At 41.8% G+C, this 24,272-nt stretch overlaps 1 protein-coding gene across 2 annotated transcripts in view; it reads right to left on the reverse strand.

Moving 5' to 3' along the window:
• Positions 1–767: 767 nt before the first annotated feature.
• The window catches only part of BLK (BLK proto-oncogene, Src family tyrosine kinase), a 52,918-nt gene continuing 29,413 nt past the window's right edge, over positions 768–24,272 (reverse strand). For both annotated transcript variants that reach the window (XM_044289269.1, XM_044289268.1), the window contains exons 7-13: positions 24,029–24,178; positions 20,788–20,937; positions 15,031–15,210; positions 14,669–14,745; positions 7,343–7,493; positions 3,577–3,708; positions 768–1,941 (exon numbers count right to left, since the gene is read on the reverse strand). In XM_044289269.1, coding sequence (XP_044145204.1) covers positions 1,739–1,941; positions 3,577–3,708; positions 7,343–7,493; positions 14,669–14,745; positions 15,031–15,210; positions 20,788–20,937; positions 24,029–24,178 — 1,043 coding nt within the window. In that variant the 3' untranslated portion in view covers positions 768–1,738. The remainder of the gene's footprint in view (positions 1,942–3,576; positions 3,709–7,342; positions 7,494–14,668; positions 14,746–15,030; positions 15,211–20,787; positions 20,938–24,028; positions 24,179–24,272) is intronic.

Raw genomic sequence — 24,272 nt, forward strand, 5'->3', positions numbered from 1 at the left:
AATACATCACATGACATCTTGTACTGATCCCGAATGACAGTATATTCTGTATTATACTCCAGAGCTGCACTCACTATTCTGCTGGTGCAGTCACTGTGTACATACATTACTTATCCTGTACTGATCCTGAAATACATCCTGTATTATACTCCAGAGCTGCACTCATTATTCTGCTGGTGGAGTCACTGTGTACATACATTACATTACTTATCCTGTACTAATCCTGAGTTAGATCCTGTATTATACTCCAGAGCTGCACTCACTATTCTGCTGGTGCAGTCACTGTGTACATACATTACTTATCCTGTACTGATCCTGAAATACATCCTGTATTATACTCCAGAGCTGCACTCATTATTCTGCTGGTGGAGTCACTGTGTACATACATTACATTACTTATCCTGTACTGATCCTGAGTTACATCCTGTATTATACTCCAGAGCTGCACTCACTATTCTGCTGGTGCAGTCACTGTGTACATACATTACATTACTTATCCTGTACTGATCCTGAGTTACATCCTGTATTATACTCCAGAGCTGTACTCACTATTCTGCTGGTGGAGTCACTGTGTACATACATTACTTATCCTGTACTGATCCTGAGTTACATCCTGTATTATACTCCAGAGCTGCACTCACTATTCTGCTGGTGCAGTCACTGTGTACATACATTACATTACTTATCCTGTACTGATCCTGAGTTACATCCTGTATTATACTCCAGAGCAGCACTCACTATTCTGCTGGTGCAGTCACTGTGTACATACATTACATTACTTATCCTGTACTGATCCTGAGTTACATCCTGTATTATACTCCAGAGCTGCACTCACTATTCTGCTGGTGGAGTCACTCTGTACATACATTATATTACTTATCCTGTAGTAACCCTGAGTTGTTATAGGACCTCAATGTCCTATAAACATTTGTCATCCATCTACAGGATCATTGGGACCCCACGGTTCACAAGAATGGGGGTCTATGAGTCCTGTGTGTGAATAGAGCGGTGCTGCACATGCTTGACCACTACTCTATTCCATGGGACAGCCAGTGAAAATGCAGCTGAAGGAGAGAAACTAGCACAAAGCCGGTAGAGACAGAACACACCAAGAATGACTAAAAAGCAACAAGGACTCAGTGACAAGTAGTGCACAAAAGTCAGTCCTGTGCAATTGGAAAAACATAGGATGACCCAGTGGTCTATATGTCACATTTATCCCAGGTGTAAACCCACAGTGTGTCCAATGAATAAACCCTTATATGCCAAAAGTGAATTGACAGTGCCAATTGTTACAAATGGACCTCAACAAGTCTCTAGTCCTCTGGTTGTAGAATTGTGAAATCACTGCCCCACTGACAACGTCCAAAATGGAAAGCACCATGCTGGATGAACATCTTCAGGTGGAGGTCCCATACTTGACGTTCTTCTCGAGAGGCCCACAGGTTTTGATCCATTGGCACTGCCTGATTTCCCCTAGGTACTCTTCGTTCATACAGCTTCTCTATGTATAATCTGACGTTGGCCATAATTCCAAATACATTGTACAAATAACAGAAAATTTTAAGTGAAACTATTATATTGGTTGCTATTGGGTAGAGCAGAGGAAGACTTATCCAATCATCTAGTGACCAATCCTAAAATATGTCCTATAAACAGGGATTGAGGGGAGTCATTACTTTTAAGCCCGGATCACATGACTTGGACTCCAGCGAAAGTAACATGCAATAAGTCAGTGTCAGGGTTCATCCTCGTACTGCTTCTCAGTTGCTGTCCCGAAATCTTCTAGAACCGACTGCAGATACTCGAAGGTTGGTCTTTCCTCTGACGTTTCTCTCCAGCATTTCAGCATGATATCATACAGTTCTGACGTACAGTTTTCAGGGCAGGGCATGCGATAGCCTTCTTCTAGTAGCCGTATAACCTCAGGGTTCGTCATACCTGAAGGAAAAAATTGTCATAATCAATCCAAATTTCTAATAGGAGTTATTTAGTGTAGGGATCTGTTTGAACCGGTCCGGTGGTGACAGACTTCACTTGACTCAGCAGTTTTAAAGGTCCACCTCAATTTATTTAGCATCCATCAGACTCCAGCAAGTTCTGCTATCACTTGGCTAAAGCCACTGCACCAAAATGAAACAAAAATCTCTAATACTATGGGCACTTACTAAACAGTGTACCTACCTCAGCTATGTACAAGTCACAAGAAGATCAGGCTTTCAGAGGAGACAGGTCTACCAGCTTTAAGTACCTAGCCCAGACTGACAGTCTGAGGCCTCTATTTATTCCCCAGTAGGGATCCCAGTGACTACACCTGAGAATGCCTCAGGCAAAGGAGAATAGCTTTACTGGAGTGGGGTGGAATGGTAGGTCCCTCTACTAAACCTGCCCACCATTTCAAAAAAATCCAGCCCATACATAAAGTCTGAATAAACCAGTTCCAGCAAACAATACTTTGTTGAAACCATACAGCCTTCTGGATTCCTTTTATCTCAGCCATCTGAGCAATCTAGGAGAGATATAAAATCCCTCCAGTACTTTACCAAAGACACTGTTACATTAGCCATGGTTTCTTCACTTTATGTATGGAGCTGTTATTTGGTGATTGTAGATAAGTGAGCACAGGACAGTGGAATTTACTTGGACATCGTGTGGCACTAGTACCTATGCACAATATAGTATAGTATTTATCTTTTTGGTGGCTTTGTGATATTTGATAATTAGACACTATATGGTATATTTATTTGAATACTGTTTTACAATACGTCATATAGGAGAGGAGAGTCTACAGAAGGTACCGCATAGGGCACCAACCGGTGTAAGGCTGGCTTTGCCCATAATACTTTTAAATGTCTCTGATTTTATACAGTGGCCAACAGAGATCCATGACATAAAACTTGGCCTAGGTTTCTGAAACCCCCTGCTGTCTCTTCTGCTACCCAAAAAAAGGTTACTTTTAGAGGAATTAAAATTTCAGTCCCCTTGACTAGTGTCAGAGATGGGCAACTTTGGCCCACCAGAGAAAACTATTTGGAGGGTCTGCTATCAATTTATATCTTATTCTACGTTATCATCATTTTTCCAGATCCTAATACTTTATTTATCAGCTCTGAATTTGCCCTTGCAGCAAGTGATTGGCTCAGATCAGTTTCAAACTGGCCCATTATGTCAGAACTTGGGCCCACTGGAGTTTCCTCTGGAAAGCCAGGCCAACCCCTGCTTTCATTTTGCCTGTCCACGAGTTATCCATCATGGTAAAAGGGGCTAATACAGGTAATCATCAGATCAGGACCTCCTTTGAGAAACAGCGCGATTACAAAAATCAAATCTACTTTGGTGGACTAATGCCATCCACGAATGGCAGCTTTTATCGTATGTAAGGAATGGGTTTCAAAATGAGGAGTCTTTAAAAAAATTTCATGGCCTCTGCTTAGAGACCCTAAGCCCCTTAGGGGCCTAACTTTTATGAGAAGGTTATGCATCTCCTTGAAGACACAGTAGTGGTTAGGTCTAAAAAAATAACACAACATTTTTGAATGTTTTATAAGGTAAAAAAAAAAAGACCAGACAGATTACCTGGGTATGGAATTCGACCATATGTCACAATTTCGGTGAGAAGTATTCCGAAGGACCACACATCAGACTTTATAGTGAAGACTCCAAAGTTGACGGCTTCAGGGGCTGTCCATTTGATGGGAAATTTTGTACCTGTGATTGGAAAGGACATTTATTTTACAAGAACATCTTCCTAATGTTGGTAATTGTCATGGAGGTTATTTCAAAAGACACAAAGGGAATCAAATACTTGGTCATACTAATAATCCCAAGGTTTTTGTAATGAAGATTATAGATCAAAGCTGTTGGAAAAAAAAAAAAACGTCTTAAACAGGGACGTCATTTTCTATTTTCTTTCAATCTTGCTGTCTCATAATAAAAACTAAGAATGTGTTCCAAGAGCTCAGCCATGCCTACCCTCCTCCTCATTGTCCTTCATGTGGCTGTAAGGCAACTAGCTGCAGCAGTAGCCTCCTCCCTATCTGCTGTAAGATCAAATGATTGCTAAGCCACACCCCTTGACTCCCACCCATGCAGGCAATCCCCAGCTAAAGAAAGGATCAGCAAGAGATTAACCCGTGCCATCCTTGCAGGTTTTCTACAAGACTGTTTCAGTAAGATGCAGAAAATCCCACTGACTGACAAATGGTGGGGGCAAAATCATCTCCTGGTTACTTTAATCATCTCTAGGTTTTGTGTTCTTTTAAATGTCTGGAAACACAATTTCAAGAAAAGGGTATATTCACACAAACTATTGTATACAATGCAAAATTGTGAATTAAGCTATAAACAGGGTGGTAATTATGCTAATTTGCTCCAGTTTTTCTGGTTCTTTTTGGGGCTTCCTGTGTAGTATGGGCCAGGCTTGAAATGTCCCGAGCTTTCAAATGTAGGCAAAAATGCAAATTCTGGAAAAACCCTTTAAATATTCTACAGCTTTCAAACCAGCACCTGGATCTAAATACTTTTCTAATTGCATGTAATTAAAAATTTAGCATAGCCACTGAGCTATTCAATAAAATCTATCTGTATAGCGCCACCTGCTGTTTGTTTTTTTTCTTATTTCTTTGACCTGCTCACTGAGATGGCCGCTCATGCTCAGTTTCAACCTTTAACTGCCTCCTGAGCTGTGATAGGTAGAGCATGGACACGCCCCCTTAGCTCCAGCAGAAAAGACACTCCCCTTGAGATAAATCCAGCAGAGCAATGAATGTGGAAATCTCTGGATCCATGTGAGGTAAGGGCTGGTTCTTGCTTGGTTAGAAAGAGATTGTCATGTACTATATGGTGTCTGATTTTCAGTATTTACATTATTCATGGGAGAACCCCTTTAAGTCCTTCCAACTTGAATGCTCTCTGTCTACTAGACTGCTCAGTAGAGCACACTCTGCATTGAATACTGGAAAGATTATATTGAACACGTCGTAGAGTCTGACCACACGGGTATCAGATATGACAGCTCTCATGGGACCCAGCAGTTGAAAGTAGCATCAGGAGCAAAGGGCCAACATCACTAGCAATCACTGTGGGTAGAGATTGCAGACAATAATATCTTGTTTATTGAAGAACAGTAAAGGTTGATTTAGACAGGCTGACTGAGCGGACGATTGTCGGGAAGGACAGTTGGCTGCCCACTCAGTAAAGGAGACCATTGCATTTACATACAATGATCTCCTTCACAGTGTGAGGACGAGGGATAACTAAAGCAATCCTTCGTCCCCATACAGAATCATGGTTTCTGACCACATGATCTGCTGCCCGGGAGCCATGATCCTTGGTGGCCCACGAGCATTTTGCTCATTCATCGGGTGATTGGTGGCACATTTAGATGGGCAGATTATCGGGAACGAGCGGCCGCAGGAACAGTCGTTCCTTATAATATGGACAATTATTGGTTTGTCTGAATTCAACTTAAAGGTATCAAAAAGACTTCCAAAAATTAGACAAAAATTTCCCTCATTGGTGATAAATCTCTCTCAAATGGAATCACTTGCGAGTTTATGTTCCTTTTTCGTTTAATCTTTACATATTCGTGAGTTGCAAATGCAGTGCTCTGCTTCATGATTCTAGCACCCTGCACACGAGAAAGTAGAACTGATCGCCAAACTGCCAGTATCAATATGACAAGGTGAATCACCTACTTCTGCTTTTACAGACATAAACACAAACCAAAGAAACACCATGAAGTCTCCTCACATGTTTCTTACAAGAGGATGAAAGAAGCTCTGTCACTGTCACATGATATTGCCTAAGTCTCAGGAGCTTACAATTGAAAGGAAATTAAAGTCGTGCACGAGTGTTAATTTATTTCTCTGGAACCAACTTTTAAGTACTTAAAGGGATTATCCGAGAGTTATTTTTTAAATTTCATCTTGCCCCTCGCTGATGATTAAAATTTTCTTATAGGGCCAGCGCGGAGCTCCACAATCTACTTAGTTTGCGTGCCCCACAGTGTGCATGTGATCCTAGCAGTTACAACTCACGATGCATGCAGGTTGCGCCTGTGCAGTCAGGCAGCCTCAGGCGTTGTTAGCTCGTGGTCCTGGAAGTGCCACATCCTAACTAGTGATGAGCAGCAGGTGCCATATTCGATTTCGACGAAATTAGCGAATATTCGCTAGAATATTCGTCAAAATCGAATATTCGTCATTTTTCTAGTTATCGCGATTTGGATAATCGCGTATTGCGATTGTAACTTAAGGCTACTTTCCTATTGGTTTGATATCTAGAATAAGCGAAGATGACGAATATGACTAATGTATTCGTCATATTCCTCAAAACGAAGATAACAAAGTATTCTCCATCTTCATTTTAGCTACCTATTTGTCAACTTCGCTAATTCTAGCAATCAAATAGGAAAGTTGACTATAGAGACAGCTAAGTTTAATTCGCTATGCTTATGATTATATTACTTAGCTTTTTTTAAAAATAAATTTAATAATTATAATACTCGATAATTATTCTATTTATATAAAAAAAAGCTAAGTAATATAATCGCCTAGCGAATTAAACTTAGCTGTCTCTATAGTCAACTTTCCTATTTGATTGCTAGAATTAGCGAAGTTGACGAATATGGAGCTAAAATGAAGATGGAGAATACTTTGTTATCTTCGTTTTGAGGAATATGACGAATACATTCGTCATATTCGCTAATTCTACCAAGTCAACCATAGTAAACCGGGTCCAAGTTGAAATCGCAATGCAATTAATTCAACTTATAATAAACGAATTGTGATTTCAACGTAATTCTCAAATCCAACAGTACATTCTAGTATGGAGACATTCCCATGGTGATGGGGACGCTCCATGAGCACGGAAGTCAGCAGAAGCAGCAACGGGCACTGACTGGAGCAGCCAGGAATCCTAAGGACAGGCAAGAACTACTTTAGGGAAGTGGGAAAGAAAAAAATATAACAATAAAAAAAAAAGAATATTCAAAATATCGAATTTATAGCACTATATTCGAAATATTCGCGAATTAGCGAAGTGCCGATATTCGCAAAAAAAAAAAAAAAAATCGATATTCGAATATTCGCGCTCAACACTAATCCTAATTAGACTAGGGAGCACTGGCCAGGTAAGGAAATTTTGATCTTTACCTCAAGAGGGGCAAGATGAAATTAAACAAAAACATCTCGGATGATGCCTTTAAAAATGTAAGCATAACAAGATGATATTTCTCCAAGAAGCTTTTTAAGTTTTACAGGTATTTACAGATAAACCATGTGTGTTAAGTGATGGCAGTTCTACTTTATGATACCATGAGTCAGTAAAATTAGTCACTCACCCTCTTTTGCGATGTATTCGGTATCGATGATTCGTGCCAGTCCAAAATCACCTATCTTACAGCACAGAATATCAGACACCAGGACGTTGGCGGCTCTCAGATCTCGGTGGATGTAATTCTTCTTCTCAATGTAGGCCATGCCCTCAGCCACCTGAAATCAGAGCAAGAGGATAACTGTAGTTCGCCAGGGTAGTCATCTGTTGGCGACACTGGACAGACAGTTTTCTTCCTTCTGGAGAAGAACTTTCAGGAGAATAATTTCTGGAGGTAAGGGGGGGGTTCAATGTTTGCTATGTTTATTTGTAGTCTGTAATGATGGAGACACACAGGACCAACAAAGTGCAGGTTACCGCCTAGGGCACCACCTTGTGCAAATTTTGGTAGGAGAATATTTATTAGAAAAAACTATTAGGCTGGGTTCACACGGGCGTCACGTTTTGGCTCAGGATGCGTCCCGAGTGCATTGCGGCAAACCCGCGCGAGTAGGTACCCAATTGCAGTCAGTTTTGACTGCGATTGCGTTTCGTTGTTCAGTTTTTATCGCGCAGGTGCAATGCGTTTTGCACGCGCGTAATAAAAAAACTGAATGTGCTACCCAGACCCGAACTTCTTCACTGAAGTTCAGGTTTGGGTTCAAGGTTGTGTAGATGTAATTATTTTCCCTTATAACATGGTTATAAGGGAAAATAATAGCATTCTTTAATACAGAATGCTTAGTAGAAGGTCAATTGAGGGTTAAAAAAATATATATATTAACTCACCTCCTCCAATTAATAGCGTAGCTGCCGGTCTCCTGTTCTTTCTTCAGGACCTGTCAAAGGACCTGTGGTGACGTCACTGAGCTTATCACATGGTCCAATCACATGGTCCATCACCACGGTGATGGACCATGTGATTGGACCATGTGATGTGATGTCACCACAGGTCCTTTAGCCGGCAGCTCATGATTAAAGAAGTAAGAAGAGAACGGCAACTACGTGATCAAGAGGAGGAGGGGAGTTATTTTTTTATATTTTTTTTTTAACCCTCAATTGACCTTGTACTAAGCATTCTGTATTAAATAATGCTATTATTTTCCCTTATAACCATGTTATAAGGGAAAATAATACAGTGAATAGACTGTCATCTTAGCAACCATGCGTGAAAATCGCACTGCATCTGCACTTGCTTGCGGATGCTTGCGGTTTTTACGCAGCCCCATTCACCTCTATGGGGCCTGATTTGCGTGATAAACGCACAATATAGAGCATGCTGCGATTTTCACAAGTGATGCGTGAAAATCACCGCTCATGTGCACAGCCCCATAGAAGTAAATGGGTCCGGATTCAGTGCGGGTTTAATGCGCTCCACTCACGCATTGCCCCTGCGAGGAAATCTCGCCCGTATGAACCCAGCCTGAGGCCTCATGCACACGACAGTCGTTTTTTGTGTCTGCCCAAAAAAACTGATGCGGCATCCTTTTTTTTGGGAGGATCCATTTTTTTCCACAGATCCCTTGTAATAAATGCCCATCCTTGTCCGCAAATGTGAAAAAAGTAGGACATGCACAATTTTTTTTGCTGAAGGGAAACACGGACAACAGACGCGGAACACAAACAGATGAACTATCAGCATTTTTTTGCTGACCCATTGAAATGAATGGGTCCCCATCCTACCCACACAAAAAAACGGAACGGAGGCCGAGAAAAACAACTGTCGTGTGCATAGAGGCCTTATAGGGAATTAATGCACATTTCAGTGATGTTGAAGATGACTGACTCCAATACTCGGCCATGCAGATTCTGGACTTTCTAGTGCTTTCTTTCTCTGTCTCTTTCTGGAGCACTGTAGAGGAGGGATGGCCTTCTCTCTGTAGATCTCTCAGAGATAGTGGTTCTCTGGGATGTAGGACTAGTTTTTCTGAGGGGAGAGCATATGTAGGTTCCTCTCACTTCTCCAGTTACTATAGACTGAACTAGGGGCAGGGCTAAGTCCATCACCTGGCTTCCTGCAGGGGAGGATTATTAACCCGGACTAATCCATACAGAACAATAAGGGTGCAATACAATGCTGTGAAGTATGAAATAACATGATATTACATTTTAATAACAAGAAACTATTTTACAAGTAGACCATTCTGGGGTACTGCCTGTATACTGGGATCTGGTCTTTTTTGTTCTGGGGTCTGCTCTGAGATCTGTATTTCATAGTCTAGGGTCTGTACTTATTTTGGGACCCATATTTATTTGGGGCCTGGTTTGGGGGTCTGTACACTAGGATGTGGTCTTTGTTTCTTCTGGGGTCTGTTCTTAGGTCTGTATTTTATGGTCTTATGTCTTTATACTGGGATCTGGAGCCTTGTCTGGGGTCTGTCTACTGGGATCTGATCTTTGTTTCTTCTGGTGTCTGCTCTGAGGTCTTATTTCTAGTGTCTGGTCTGTGTTTATTTGGTGTTCTGGCCTAAGGTCTGTTTTTATTGTATGATCCGCTCTGAGGTGTGTAATTCAGGGTCTGGAGTCTGTATTTATTCACAGCTGTCTGTTTATTATGGGATTTCGTGTGGGCCTGTATTTATATAAGTCTGTCCCTCGTTGTACATATAGGTGACTTTATACCATTCCCTTGCTCTCCACATGCCAGGATCCCCGCACTCTCAGCTCCAGTACTTATAGACCAGTGATTGGGTAAGGACAGCACTAGAGCCTAAGGAGGTAAGTAACCACTGGACAACAGTTAGTTGACTAAAGCACCAATTAAAGGCTATGTACACTTTCGGGGGCACATTTTTTTATGATTGCATTTTGGGATAAAAATCTTTTTTTCAGTTGGTCTTTATTAAAAATATTGAGCCGTTTTATTACAAAGGGTTTACTGTTTGTCTAGCTATGTAAAGCGTACTTTTCACTTTTACTTTGTCATCTAATAAACCTTATCTCTAAACTACTAAGAGATTATAAACACTTATTTAAGCCACATTCTTATCAGTAAGTTAAGAACTGAGCTATAATGAGTGTTTATAATGTCAGAGGGCAGAGATAAGGAGCCATCAGATTAGCTGGCTGACGGAGCAGAGAGAAAATTCAGATCCTGCTACTAGAGCATCTCAGCCCTGTACAGTCGTGGCCAAAAGTTTTGAGAATTACATAAATATTGGAAATTGGAAAAGTTGCCGCTTAAGTTTTTATAATAGCAATTTGCATATACTCCAGAATGTTATGAAGAGTGATCAGATGAATTGCATAGTCCTTCTTTGCCATGAAAATTAACTTAATCACAAAAAGAACTTTCCACTGCATTTCATTGCTGTCATTAAAGGACCTGCTGAGATCATTTCAGTAATCGTCTTGTTAACTCAGGTGAAAATGTTGACGAGCACAAGGCTGGAGATCATTATGTCAGGCTGATTGGGTTAAAATGACTTGACCTGTTAAAAGGAGGGTGATGCTTGAAATCATTGTTCTTCCATTGTTAACCATGGTGACCTGCAAAGAAACGCGCGCAGCCATCATTGCGTTGCATAAAAATGGCTTCACAGGCAAGGATATTGTGGCTACTAAGATTGCACCTCAATCAACAATTTATAGGATCATCAAGAACTTCAAGGAAAGAGGTTCAATTCTTGTTAAGAAGGCTTCAGGGCGTCCAAGAAAGTCCAGCAAGCGCCAGGATCGTCTCCTAAAGAGGATTCAGCTGCGGGATCGGAGTGACACCAGTGCAGAGCTTGCTCAGGAATGGCAGCAGGCAGGTGTGAGCGCATCTGCACGCACAGTGAGGCAAAGACTTTTGGAAGATGGCCTGGTGTCAAGAAGGGCAGCAAAGAAGCCACTTCTTTCCAAAAAAAACATCAGGGACAGATTGATCTTCTGCAGAAAATATGGTGAATGGACTGCTGAGGACTGGGGCAAAGTCATATTCTCCGATGAAGCCTCTTTCCAATTGTTTGGGGCATCAGGAAAAAGGCTTGTCCGGAGAAGAAAAGGTGAGCGCTACCGTCAGTCCTGTGTCATGCCAACAGTAAAGCATCCTGAGACCATTCATGTGTGGGGTTGCTTCTCATCCAAGGGAGTGGGCTCACTCACAATATTGCCCAAAAACACAGCCATGAATAAAGAATGGTACCAAAACACCCTCCAACAGCAACTTCTTCCAACAATCCAACAACTGTTTGGTGAAGAACAATGCATTTTCCAGCATGATGGAGCACCGTGCCATAAGGCAAAAGTGATAACTAAGTGGCTCGGGGACCAAAACGTTGACATTTTGGGTCCATGGCCTGGAAACTCCCCAGATCTTAATCCCATTGAGAACTTGTGGTCAATCCTCAAGAGGCGGGTGGACAAGCAAAAACCCACTAATTCTGACAAACTCCAAGAAGTGATTATGAAAGAATGGGTTGCTATCAGTCAGTAATTGGCCCAGAAGTTGATTGAGAGCATGCCCAGTCGAATTGCAGAGGTCCTGAAAAAGAAGGGCCAACACTGCAAATACTGACTCTTTGCATAAATGTCATGTAATTGTCGATAAAAGCCTTTGAAACGTATGAAGTGCGTGTAATTATATTTCACTACATCACAAAAACAACTGAAACAAAGATCTAAAAGCAGTTTAGCAGCAAACTTTGTGAAAACTAATATTTGTGTCATTCTCAAAACTTTTGGCTACGACTGTACAGAGAAAAGGGTTCCATGTTTGTAATTAAGACTAATTTAGCAGAAATTTAGTTCAATGCAATAATTTAAAAAATTTGCCCCCAAAGGCGTACATAGCCTTTAAAGCTGTGTTCATTCTTTAATTTGCAGACCCAGCAGATTTCAAGGGAAGAATAGTGCTTCGTACCCGCAGGCCTATTCTTCTCATTAAAATGACATAAACCACAATGGAACCCAAGAGACCCCTTTGGGTCCAGTGGGTGGTGCGGTCTATTGTGCAAGGACATCAGCAACTACAGTACTGTATATTACAATAGTACACACAGTAGCACTATCACAAAATGTTTCCAAAATTACTGTAAAGTGCCCAAATAATCACCATTCAGTGCCCAAAAAAGAACGCTACATATGGTTCTCTAATAATACCACCATACACCACCTAAATATCAATGCTATCTAAAAATAGTGCTCTAATAATACCTCCATACACGCCTAAATAACTTCACTACATAATGTAGTTCTCCCCTGCCATTGCCGTTGTGACTATTACCAGGTCCTTAGTCTCCACTTACTGGTCCCAAATCGACACACAGCAAATAGCAGGAAATGCTTGACCCCCGCCGATCAGATATTGATGACCAATCCAGAGGGTAGGTCATCATAATAAAACTCCTGGAAAACCCCTTTAATCCCACCAGACCTCTTTAAGAGGATACAGAGCCAATTACACTAGCTGGTTAACCCCTTAATTTCCATGCCTATTTTCATTTTTGCATTTTGGATTTTTCCTCCCCACATTCCAATAACCATAACTTTTTTTATTTTTCCCATTCACATAGCCATATCAAGGCTTATTTTTTGCAGAACACGATGCATTTTTAAGGCCACCATTTAATTTACCATATCTTGTATTGGAAAACGGGAAAAATTCTTTGTGTGGCAAAATTTAAAAAAAAACAAAAAAAACTGAATTCTGCCAGAATTCGGGTTTTGACATTACAGCGTTCACTGTGCACAAAAATATAACCTAATGTCCTTATTCTGCGGCTCAATACGAATGCGGTGATACCAAACTTGTATATTTTTTTTGTTTTACTACTTAAAAAAAAATTTAAACCTCAAAAAATAAAAATTTTCTTTGCATTGCCATATTCTGACATCAATAACATTTTCATATTTCGGTCTACAGAGCTTGTTTTTTGTGTAACGAACTGTATTTTTTATTGGTATCATCAGCTGGAGGGCCACAGGTTGAGCATGCCTGCTATAGAAGATCTACCAACAACAAGTCAGCTTGTTGACAGTGTCCCAGTAACAATCCGATTTTTTTTTATACCTTGGCACAGAGCAAAACCATATGAAAAAAGTTCACTATAGGTGAAAATTAAGGTTAATTCTATATTATGTGATTTCCAAAAGCATGCCATACAGGGGCCCCTGAATCTCATGGGGTCTAGACCCTCGGGTTATAACGGTCACCACTGACATGGTATGGCAGTTAGTCACAGTTACCAGGGAGGATGTTTTCCTGCACAACTACGCGGCCACAAAAACAGTTTTAGCCGTGACTTGTTTGTGACTTTTGTGGTCGTCTGCTCAGTAGACCATGATGGGCACAAGGTCTCAAAACAAAGAGCTATCAGGGTATACGAGGGTCTCAGCAGTGATCGCCCCCCCGCCCACCTCCTTATATTACAGATGCAAATCTGCTGATTATCTTCATCAGAAGGTTCTGGAGATCTGTATCTGCAATGAGGCGAAGTTGTGCCTTTCTGTATCTTTGAGAAGTTTCTGTAAAAAACGTAGACTCAAATTTCACAGTGTGCAATGGAAAATATAATGAATGTCATCTTCCTGCCGCTGATCGAGATGTCACCACAAGCTAAATTTATACCCGGACCGTCTAAATTTAACCACATGAAATAGTATTGCTTTTTATTTTCACATTATCTTAGTTCTTTGGCCCTTAAATTTGGAGTTAAAGGGGTTAAATAATGATATTTGAAACTGTTTTTTAGTTTTTTCTAGAAAACGGCAACACTCTTTTTCATGGGCCGTGTCTGGTATTGCAGTAGTCATTTAAATGAGGCCGAGCTGTAATACCAGTCAGAACCTGTCGGTAAGGGTGGCGCTTTTTTCTAAGCTTGGGCAACCTCATTAAGCATGTCAAGTATGAGACATGTGATCGCTGGTGATCTAAGACCCCTCGCCCCCAACCTGCTTATCTCCGGAATAATGGAGCTGAGATGGGGAAGCAGTTTGCCAGCCGTTGCTGTCACTTAGAGATTTCCATATGATGTGTGAAGCGGATGGTGCACCGAGTGAAATCAGCGGGGCTGGACTCTAGCATCATCTTCTCTCACAGAAATTCAAAGCTGAAGAGTCTCCTTTTGTTCTAACAAGTTAAAGGTCTAAACTCTGCCTTCTGCTGAGTGATCAGGTTCCTGGTGTGATATTAGAGCCATGCACAACGCTCAGAGCCAATAAAAAGTCTCTTCACGTCTGCTCTTCCTCCCCTGTCACAGCATGCTGTCTCAGAGAAACTACAGCTCAGTCTCCCTCCGATCCCCTCCTATTATATGCTGTAGTTTTCAGGGACCGAGAAGGCTTCTGAAGATTTCCATATAGTCTGTAGCTAAGTAAAGGGAAGGTGAGGACACACATGTATCATACAGTCGGGTACTGTCCTGTCACGTACCTGTGCCGCCATGTCTACAAGTTTTGGAAAGCGCAGCTTTGCTCCTTCATCTGTCTTAAAAAAATCCACTAAACTCCCTAAAAAAAAAAATAACATGTTTTTTATATTATTATATATTATTGCATTTTTACGAAAGCTTTTTGATATTAATAGAATACATCATTATTTTATTTATGTTGTAGCAAAAAATATGCTATAAAAAACTCAAAATGGAACTCATGAATCCCATACTAACATACCATAACAATAAATGATGTGACTATACCTTTAAGGTGATAAGCGAGTGACAACGATGTCACTTGCTCCCTATCTCTGGAGCATCCTGTAGAACTAGATACTATGTATCACTGTGCTATACTTACCGTTACTCATATATTCTGTTACTATGTAAATGGGCTCTTTGGTGACCACAGCAAATAACTGCACAAGCTTGTCATGTCGGAGCATTTTCATCAAGTTCGCCTCATCCAGGAAAGCCAGAGGGGACATGCTGCCCTCTTTTAAAGTCTTTATGGCCACTTTTAAGTTGTTATTATAAAAACCTAAGAGAACACGAAGAAAAAACGATCTATTAATCAATCATTTTGATCCTCTGTGACCTTTTTGTTACCAGCGGTCTGCAGTCTGTGGTTCTCAGCTGTTACAAAACTATAACTCCCAACTTGACCTGACAACCGAGCTGTTTTGCAACTGCTGAGAAGCCTGAGGTCGGAGACCACTGCTCTGTAGGGTAACTGTATTGGCCAATTTATCCATGTCAACAAGATAGGTTGAATCAAGAATTTTTTCCACTACAAATTCTTCTTCACCCTGTACTTCAACAGTTGGAGGAGGAAGATGAATTCTCCCAGAAAAAGTATTTTCATGAAACGTTTTGAGTAGCGATACATGAAAAACAGGGTGAATCCTCATATTGTCTGGAACTTTTAGGCGAAAAGTGACCGGTTTGATCTAAGCAGAAATCTCAAAAGGTCCCACAAACTTTTGACCCAACTTAGCACATGGTGTCACGACCGCTATCCCAGCAGCAGTCGTGTCGCACCAGACGGAGGGGAAGGGGGACCCTTATCTACGGATGGGAAATAGAACGGCCACCCCTGACTAACCCTAAGCTGGCACCTGGCTGCCCTGATACCCTAGACGGCCTAAACCCTCAGTCATCCTAACAAGACTAGACTGGGGAAAGGCAGATGGGAGCACTAGTCACCATCACTCATGTCTAGGAGAACAACAGGGGAAGACAGCAACAAACAAACAATCTACAGCAGAGATAGGCTTATCCAGTCACGAGCAGAGAAGGTGATCCCAATAACGACAGTCCACGCCAGACAAGAGCTCCACAGCAATACCGTCAAACGATCTCCTTCAAAGGTCAGAATAGCACTGGAAGTAAGAACTATATCTGGCAATGACTGCAAGTAAAACTGAAACTAATATAGTAGCTGGAAGTGGCAGACAGGACTCACCTGAGAAGGATGCCTACAAACTCCCAGTCAGGACAAAAAGGTTCACAAGGCAAACCCCAGATGACATACCCTGAACCACGGGGCAAACTCACAAGCTATCGCGAGTAGCAAGTCGCTGCGACCTTCTCCTCCCAGACCTGTCTGGATCAGTCACAGTCGTGACACATGGAACCTGAACCTTCAAATTTTTGGTAGATAACCAAACTTTGTCACCTACGTGAAAGGTGGGGATTGATCTCCGATGTCTGTCAGCAGCCTTCTTGTAATATTCCTGAGCCTCCTTCAATGTATCCGTCAATTTCTCCTGGATCTCCTGTAATGAAGTTAATCTGTTGGTAACAGCAGGAATTGGAGTTGAAATGGGTAGATCTGGAATAAAAACTGGATGATACCCAGTGTTTAGGAAAAAAGGGCTTTGGGAAGTGGAGCTATGTTTAGAGTTATTATAAGCAAACTCTGCCGTAGGAAGGTAGTCCACCCAATCATCCTGAAGATAACTCACAAAACATTGGTCCTCTCGGTCTGACCATTAGACTGTGGATGAAAAGCTGAGGACAGATTAATTGTTACACCCAACGCTGAGCAAAAACTTCTCCAAAATTTAGAGTTAAACTGTACTCCTCTATCAGACACCACATCATCAGGAATTCCATGTAGTTTAAAAACTTCCCGGACCATTACTTCTGCAGTATGTTCGGCAGAGGGTACCCCCTTAACTGGAATAAAATGAGCCATTTTAGTGAGACGGTCCACAACTACCAGGATGGTGGTCATCCCTTTAGAAAGGGGAAGGTCGACCACAAAGTCCATAGAAATTGACCCCCATAGTCTTAATGGAACAGTCAGTGGTTGAAGTAACCCCAGAGGAGAAGATCGGGGTGTCTTATTGCGAGCACAGGTTCGACACGAAGCCACATAACTCTTGACATCTTTCTTGTACCCAGGCCACCAAAAGGAACGTGATAAGAGTTCCTCTGTCTTAGAAACCCCAAAATGACCAGCAAGTTTAGAGTCGTGAACCAACCTGAGGGCTTCTACTCGAACTGATTCAGGTACATAGAGGCAATGCGCTCTAGAGTCCAAAAAACGTTGCTGTAGTTGAGGTTAAAGTCTTTAGGAGGATGATTAAGAAGTGGGTCATTCTCATACCCCTCCTTGAGAAGATTAAGAAAGGTCTTAGAACTCATGGCCCCTAGAAAGTTCTTTTGAGGCAGGATCGTACATTCAGAGTTGCTTTCCTGGAGAGGCCCAGACAACATCCGTGACAGGGCATCAGCATTACCATTCCTTGACCCAGGGCGGTACGAGATAACCAAATTGAACCTCGAGAAGAATAGGGTCCAATGTGCTTGTCTAGATGACAACCTCTTGGCAGAACGAATAAATTCTACATTTTTATGATCCGTGAGAATGGTTACAGGGTGCTTAGCCCCTTCCAGCAGATGCCTCCACTCAGAAAATGCTTGCTTAATTGCCAGCAGCTCCTTGTTTCCAATGTAATAATTCTTCTCGGCTGGAGACATCAGTCGAGAGAAATAAGCACAGGGATGAAGCTGCATTTTTTTCTCCAATTCGCTGAGAAAGGGTAGCTCCCACAGCAGAATCTGAAGCATCAACTTCTACGATGAAAGGTAGTTCGGGATCTGGATGTACCAGTATTGGTGCAGTAGTGAAGAGAGTCTATAGTTTACTAAAGGCAGCCTGTGACTCAGATGACCACAAAAAGGGTATTCCTTTCTTTGTCATCTGTGTAATTGGAGCTATTACCTTGGAGAAATTCCTTATAAATCTCCTGTAAAAGTTGGCAAATCCAACAAATCGTTGTTCCTCCTTAACATTCCTAGGGACAGGCCAATCCACCACTGCTTTGATCTTATCGGGATCCATGCTTACCCCTTCAGAAGAAATTATGTAACCCAAGAACTGGATCTGACTTTGTTCAAACTCGCATTTCCTTAGTTTGATGTAAAGTTGATTCCGCCTTAGTCTCTCGAAGACAATACAGACATGCTTGTGGTGTTCTTCCAAATTATCAGAAAAAATCTGAATATCATCCAAATATGCTATTACAAACTGATCCAGCAAATCTCGGAAAACATCATTAATAAAATGCTGAAAGGTTGCGGGAGCATTGCACAATCCAAAGAGCATGACCAAAGACTCAAAATGTCCATATCTGGTTCTGAAAGCAGTTTTCCATTCGTCTCCAGAACGAGTGCGGACAAGGTTGTATGCCCTAATTTGGTAAAGAGCTTGGCAGAGCGGAGTCTCTCTCGCATTTCTGGAATCAGTGGGAGTGGATAGCGATTTTTAATTGTGATCCTGTTTAAATCTCTGTAGTAGATACACGGACGCAGGGTTGAGTCCTTTTTCTCCACGAAGAACAAGGCTGCCCCAGCAGGAGAAGTTGAGTGTCTGATAAAACCCTTCTCTAGATTCTCATTAAGCCACTCCCGGAGCACCTTCAGTTCAGGTTCTGATAAAGAAAAAAGGCGACCAAAGGGTATTTCTGCCCCTGGAAGAAATTCAATGGGGCAATCATAAGAGCGATGAGGAGGCAGCTGATCGGCGTTCTTCTTATCACAAACGTCCCGAAACTCAAGATATTGTGGAGGTAGCTTGTCATATGACTGGGTAGTTACCATAGCTGCTTGTGAACCCAGGGTTGGTGGAGAGCTTATTTGATAAGATTCCCTGCAATGTTTTTTGCAATGGTCAGATGTAAAACTTAAAGAACGTGTTTCCCAGTTGATGGAGGGATTATGGATAGAGAACCAAGGAATGCCCAGAATGATAGGGAACTTGGGTGATGTGATCAGCTGAAAGCTGATAGTCTCCCTATGATCAGTCTCAATTAGGAGTTTAAGCGAAACAGTCTCATGGGTAACAGGTCCTGAAGATAAGGGTGAGCCATCCACAGTTTCCATATCAATAGGGGCGAGTTTATTTCTTATTTGAATGTCATGATTTTGGGCAAATTCAATGTCTATGAAGTTTCCCCAGCATAGCAGAACAAGGTATTTCACCATGTTCTTCTAAATTTATTGGGACAATTAATTGCGTAATGTCCAGAGTTTCCACAATAAAGACAAAGTTCTCTGAACGTCGTCTTTCTTTATCCTGAGTAGTAATAGATTTTTTAATAGCATCCACCTGCATAGGTTCAGGACTGTCAGAATCCGGAAGAACTCTTGGACCCTTAGGAGTAAACTGACTAGTAGAAAAACACATGTCACCATTACTGCCTAGGATTCCCAGTCTCTCTTTTCTCCTTTCAGTAAGCCTGTGATCAATTTGAATACATAATTTAATAAAAGCCTCAAGGTCTTCAGGACTTTCTACTCTGGCAAGCTCATCTTTTACTAGTTCAGAGAGTCCTTGACGGAACTGACTCTTTTGTGCTGCTGGATTCCAATTGGTATCTGAGCTCCAACGTCGGAATTCCGTGGTGTACTCTGCAACAGAGTGTCTACCCTTCCGTAATTTGTGCAATTTTGCCTCAGCAGTAGCACAGTGGTTAGGATCATCGAAAACTTGATTCATAGCAGCCACAAAATTATTGAAATTATCCAGGATTACATCATCTTTATCCACATAAGGGGAGGCCCAGGCTAAGGCTTCCTCAGTCAGGAGATTGATAATAAACAGCACCTTTTTCCTGTCAGAAGTAAATGCAGCTGGTTGCATCTGAAAGTATATACGACACTGATTAAGGAAACCTCTGTAATGGTGAAGGTCTCTATTAAACTTGAGTGGTAGGGGCATTCGTGCGTTAGTATCTACGGCAGCAGTATCGCGGGAACGAAAATCCCGCAATTGTCTATACAGATCAAGGATGTTCTCTTGTAGTCCCTTCACTTCAATTTGTAAATCAGAAAACTTTTCCTGGTAGTTAACACCAAATGCCTGCAACTCAGAGATTTGCGCCCTGAGAGGAGCCACAGCAGCTGCTACAACTGCCTACATGTTTTGGGCCAGAATATTCTGTCACGAACTGGAGTCAGGCTCGGAGGCCAGTAGCTACAGCAGCGGAGCCGATATTCACACAGGTCACCCTGGCTGATGACACGGGTTCACCTGAGGTGCGGGGTCTAAGTACTAACCGGTATTCGCCAGAGCTCCTGATGGTGGAGATGGACTTTGCTGCGTGTTAGTACCAGGTTGCGGTCCTCAGGATAGCCCCACCAGGAGGTGAGCAAGCCAAGGTTCAGTAGCAGATATAGCAGGCAGGGATCAAGCAGAAGCGTGGTTGAGAAACAAGCCAAAAGTCGGTAACGAATAGTGCATGTTGGGATTAAGCAGAAGCATAGTCAAGGAACAAGCCAAATGTCGGTAACCGATGGTAGCAGAGATACAGTCGGCAGCAGGATAGACAGGAGCGAGATATTGGCTGGTAAAGGCACAATATTCTGGCAACCAGGAAGTGCAGAGACATGGCTTAAATCAGGAAGTTCATGGGAGGAGGCAAACAAGATTCAAGACAAGATCATTCAAGGAATTGTCTAAGGAACTGTCTAAGGAACTGTCCAGCATTTCAGGTGGCTCAGCAAGTAGAGGCACTGCCAGACACAGCAGAGGTCCCAGGTTCAAGTCCAAATCCTAACACTGCCCCACATTTATGACCAGGTTGTGTATCTCCAAACACATACTCACCCATCCACACTTCTCCAAACTGTCCTGCTCCAAGCTTCTTCACGAGCCTAAGAGACTCCCGGGGGATTTCCCACACGTCTGTCTCCCACTTGCTCCTGATCAGCGCCGGGCACGGCTTTGTCAGTTTGCGGCATAAGCCGTCTGCCTTGGCTGCAAAAGTCATAGATAGAAAAACAGTATAAGGCTTCAGTCACACATCATTTTCTGTTTGCCTTTTTATTTAGTGGTAAAAATAGGTTTTTTAACTGCATACTTAACAGATCAGGTGTTTTTTTTTTCAGCTATTTCTCACCTCCCATAGAGATTCCTCTAGGAAAAATGACTAAAAAAGCAAACCTAGAGCATGCAGCATCTTGAAAAAAAGTAGCAAAAACAATAAAAATGCTCAAGTGAAACACAAAAAATTGCCATAAAAAACTGAAAATGTTTAGTCAGTAGGAAATTTCGTAGCTCACTATAGACGCTAAAGTATTATTTGGTCACATAAAAGAAAAAACACATAAAACATAGCAAAAAGCACACTTAAAATGTTTGTGGAAAAACAGCTGAAACCTAATGTTCCCTATACACATGAATTTGGTCTGGTGTTTTTCCACTACTAAAAACATCATAGAAACCACTCACTTTTTTCTGACGTGTGTTCTGCATGTCCTATTTCCCTTAGACTTTCAGATAACATCTGGATCTGGCGTTTTTACCTCCAAAAATTAGTCAAAATCCACATGTGAAAAAACTTTACTAAAAATGCAAAAGTGCATAAAATTGTCACTAAAAACTTTTGTTTGAACCCAGTTTCACACAAATGAGTTTGGTCCAGAAAATACAGTCCATGTGACAGTATCTCCCAGACCAACCCGTAACTCGGATGACCCAAACTCATTGCACATTACTGATCTATGATGTTGTGAGCTCCTGGCCGACCAGGGGTCTATTGTACTATGCTCGCAGCATCATGTCAGCTGGACCATATTGTCTGGACTAAACACACCTGTGTAAACTGACCCAATGTATAAATGTAGAGGTCAGTGGAGGCGTCTATGAGGGCAGAAACCAACCTCTAAGATCATGTGTCTTGCTATGTCTTCTCCATCCTACCCTAAGAGGCCATTTAGAGAACCATTAGGGCAATAACTCAATAATAGATGGGAGAACTGCAGAAGGAGTAATTCCTAATATAATGTTTTTATTGGTTTAATTTCCATTTTAGAGCATATAGTACGGTAGCTGAAGGCAACTTCCCACATTTCCCATAAGTCCCTTATCATATATGGACGTTAGGTTGTCCTGTGTCTACTCTACCACACATAAAGCCATCCATGTGCATGAAACGACAGTCGACCGAACATTCATTCAGCCAACTATGACCCAACCCAATACACATGCTCTCCGCTCAGCTGAGCATGCATGTGTATTAAATGGGAGAGGGGAGAAAGCTGCGATCAGAAACCTTTGGCCAGCGGTTTATCTCCCCAAGAACAAGTTGTTGGATTTCAATGTGCCCGATCCTGGCCCCTACATCAGCTGTCAGGCTCCATACACATTAGGTAGTCGGCAATATACATATCATGTGTACAGCCCGGCCTAAGATCCTTGAGTGTTTCCAAAGCTACTATTCATGGAGTGACAGTGAATACTTGTCCTCCTCTCCAACCAAGAATAAGAATTTGAGGCCCCACGTTCTTGGCGGAGGTGGGGTTTTTTAAGTCGGAGCCCCACGTAACTTATTTTTATGACCTGTCGTATTGATAGTTTATAAAAATAGAATCACTGTCAAATAAAATGTTCTGCAGCTTTCTAATATATTTGGTGTCTCAATCTGTCCCCATCTTCAAGATCTTTGCTTGCTGTCAGCGCCTGAACACCTTCTTGTTCACCTCCATACAATAAAAGGTCCTGCAGACCCAATCTTCACAGCTCAGGGTTTCCTTTAGTTGCATTCAGTCTAGACCTTCCTTTCCAATCAAAACATCAGCCACACAAATCTCTTCCCAGTCCTCATAGTTTGTTACAATGTATTGGTGCAGGTAAAATGTATCAGCCCGGGGTACAGCCTAGTTTAGTAACTGGAGGATTTTCAATACTCGACACAATTTTGGCAAGCCTTTAGCTGCGAGAAATATTAGCTCAAGTGTCGCCTGGTGCCTCTAGATATAAATAAGAATGTTCCCATTCACTGACAGCATGCAGAGATCTTGAAATAGTCCGAAAAATGAAAATAGAAGTATATTAGAAAGTTGTAAAACCTTTCATTTTATATTAATGGGGTTGTCCAATTTCTAGGTGGTTTTTAAATAACCCACTGTTTCAAAACGTGAATTCAATAGATTTGAGAATTGGACTCCACTTAGAACTTCATCTTAGGTGGGATGTAAGTATTGATTTGCCCTATCTCTTGTACACCCCGGGGTGTCGGTCATGTGTTATAACGTGACATGAGTTATAGCATGACCGACGGAGTCTCACCCCATAGGCTAGTGATGTATAAACTTTTTATTATTCTGTATGTGATTTGTCTGTGATGTCTTATATTTAATCACACATAGGTAATATATTTATTCACTTAGCCCATGTAAGCCTTTTCATTCTCAAATCTTTTGAATTCACGTTTTGAAACACCCACCTGGTGGGACCTGTCAAAGAAAGCATACTTAACTACTCCCCTGACACTTAGTTCTGGTACCATGGAACCACGGCTGTCTTCACTGTGCTTCCTGCGCAGACAGGGTTACGTATCGCATAAAGACACGTCACCACTGCAGCCACGGGACCGCCATCCATGCCAGAAGATTACATGAAGGGACCAAAGTGCAGTAAAAGACCGTGGAGGACCCACAGAGCCTGAACAGAATGTCAAGGGGCAGGTAAGTATGCTTCCCTTGATGGATCCTGCTAGGTGAGGAGGGGATTATAAAAAAAAAAAATTGGAAGTTGGACAACCCCTTTAAGCTTGATTTACATAAGAATGATCTATGCAATATTTTAGTGACCTTGTACAATTTTGTTGCAAATTTGCTGCAGATTGTTACCTTGACTCCATAAGGAGATAAACTGCAGCAAATAAAAGCACATGAATTATAAGCAAATACCGCTTCCCCCGAAGAAGCCCCATCACTACTAGCGCATGCACGTGTTGTAGGCTATGTCCCCCTCTCTAATTTTTCCTTACGTTATAATCAGTCCCCAGAGTGTCTGTTATAATCCCCTGACCTTCACGTGTAATATCCCTATGATACACACTTACCGGAATAATGTCCGACAAGTTCCTGTAGTGAGGAGAAGGTGAGGGAGGGGGAGATATAATATCCGCCGTTGTCCAGCATCCTGATCTTATAGTGTTTGATTATGTCTCCTTTTGTTGCATCTTTGTCGCGGACAGAAAGCGAATAGGTGCCTGGCGGGAAAAAATAAAAATGGCATATTATCTTATTACATACATTTGTGGGCAAAAGTCTTGAGAAATTTTGGTTTTCAAAAAGTTTGCCGCT

Source organism: Bufo gargarizans, chromosome 4, assembly GCF_014858855.1.
Source record: "Bufo gargarizans isolate SCDJY-AF-19 chromosome 4, ASM1485885v1, whole genome shotgun sequence".
Taxonomy (NCBI): Eukaryota; Metazoa; Chordata; class Amphibia; order Anura; family Bufonidae; genus Bufo; species Bufo gargarizans.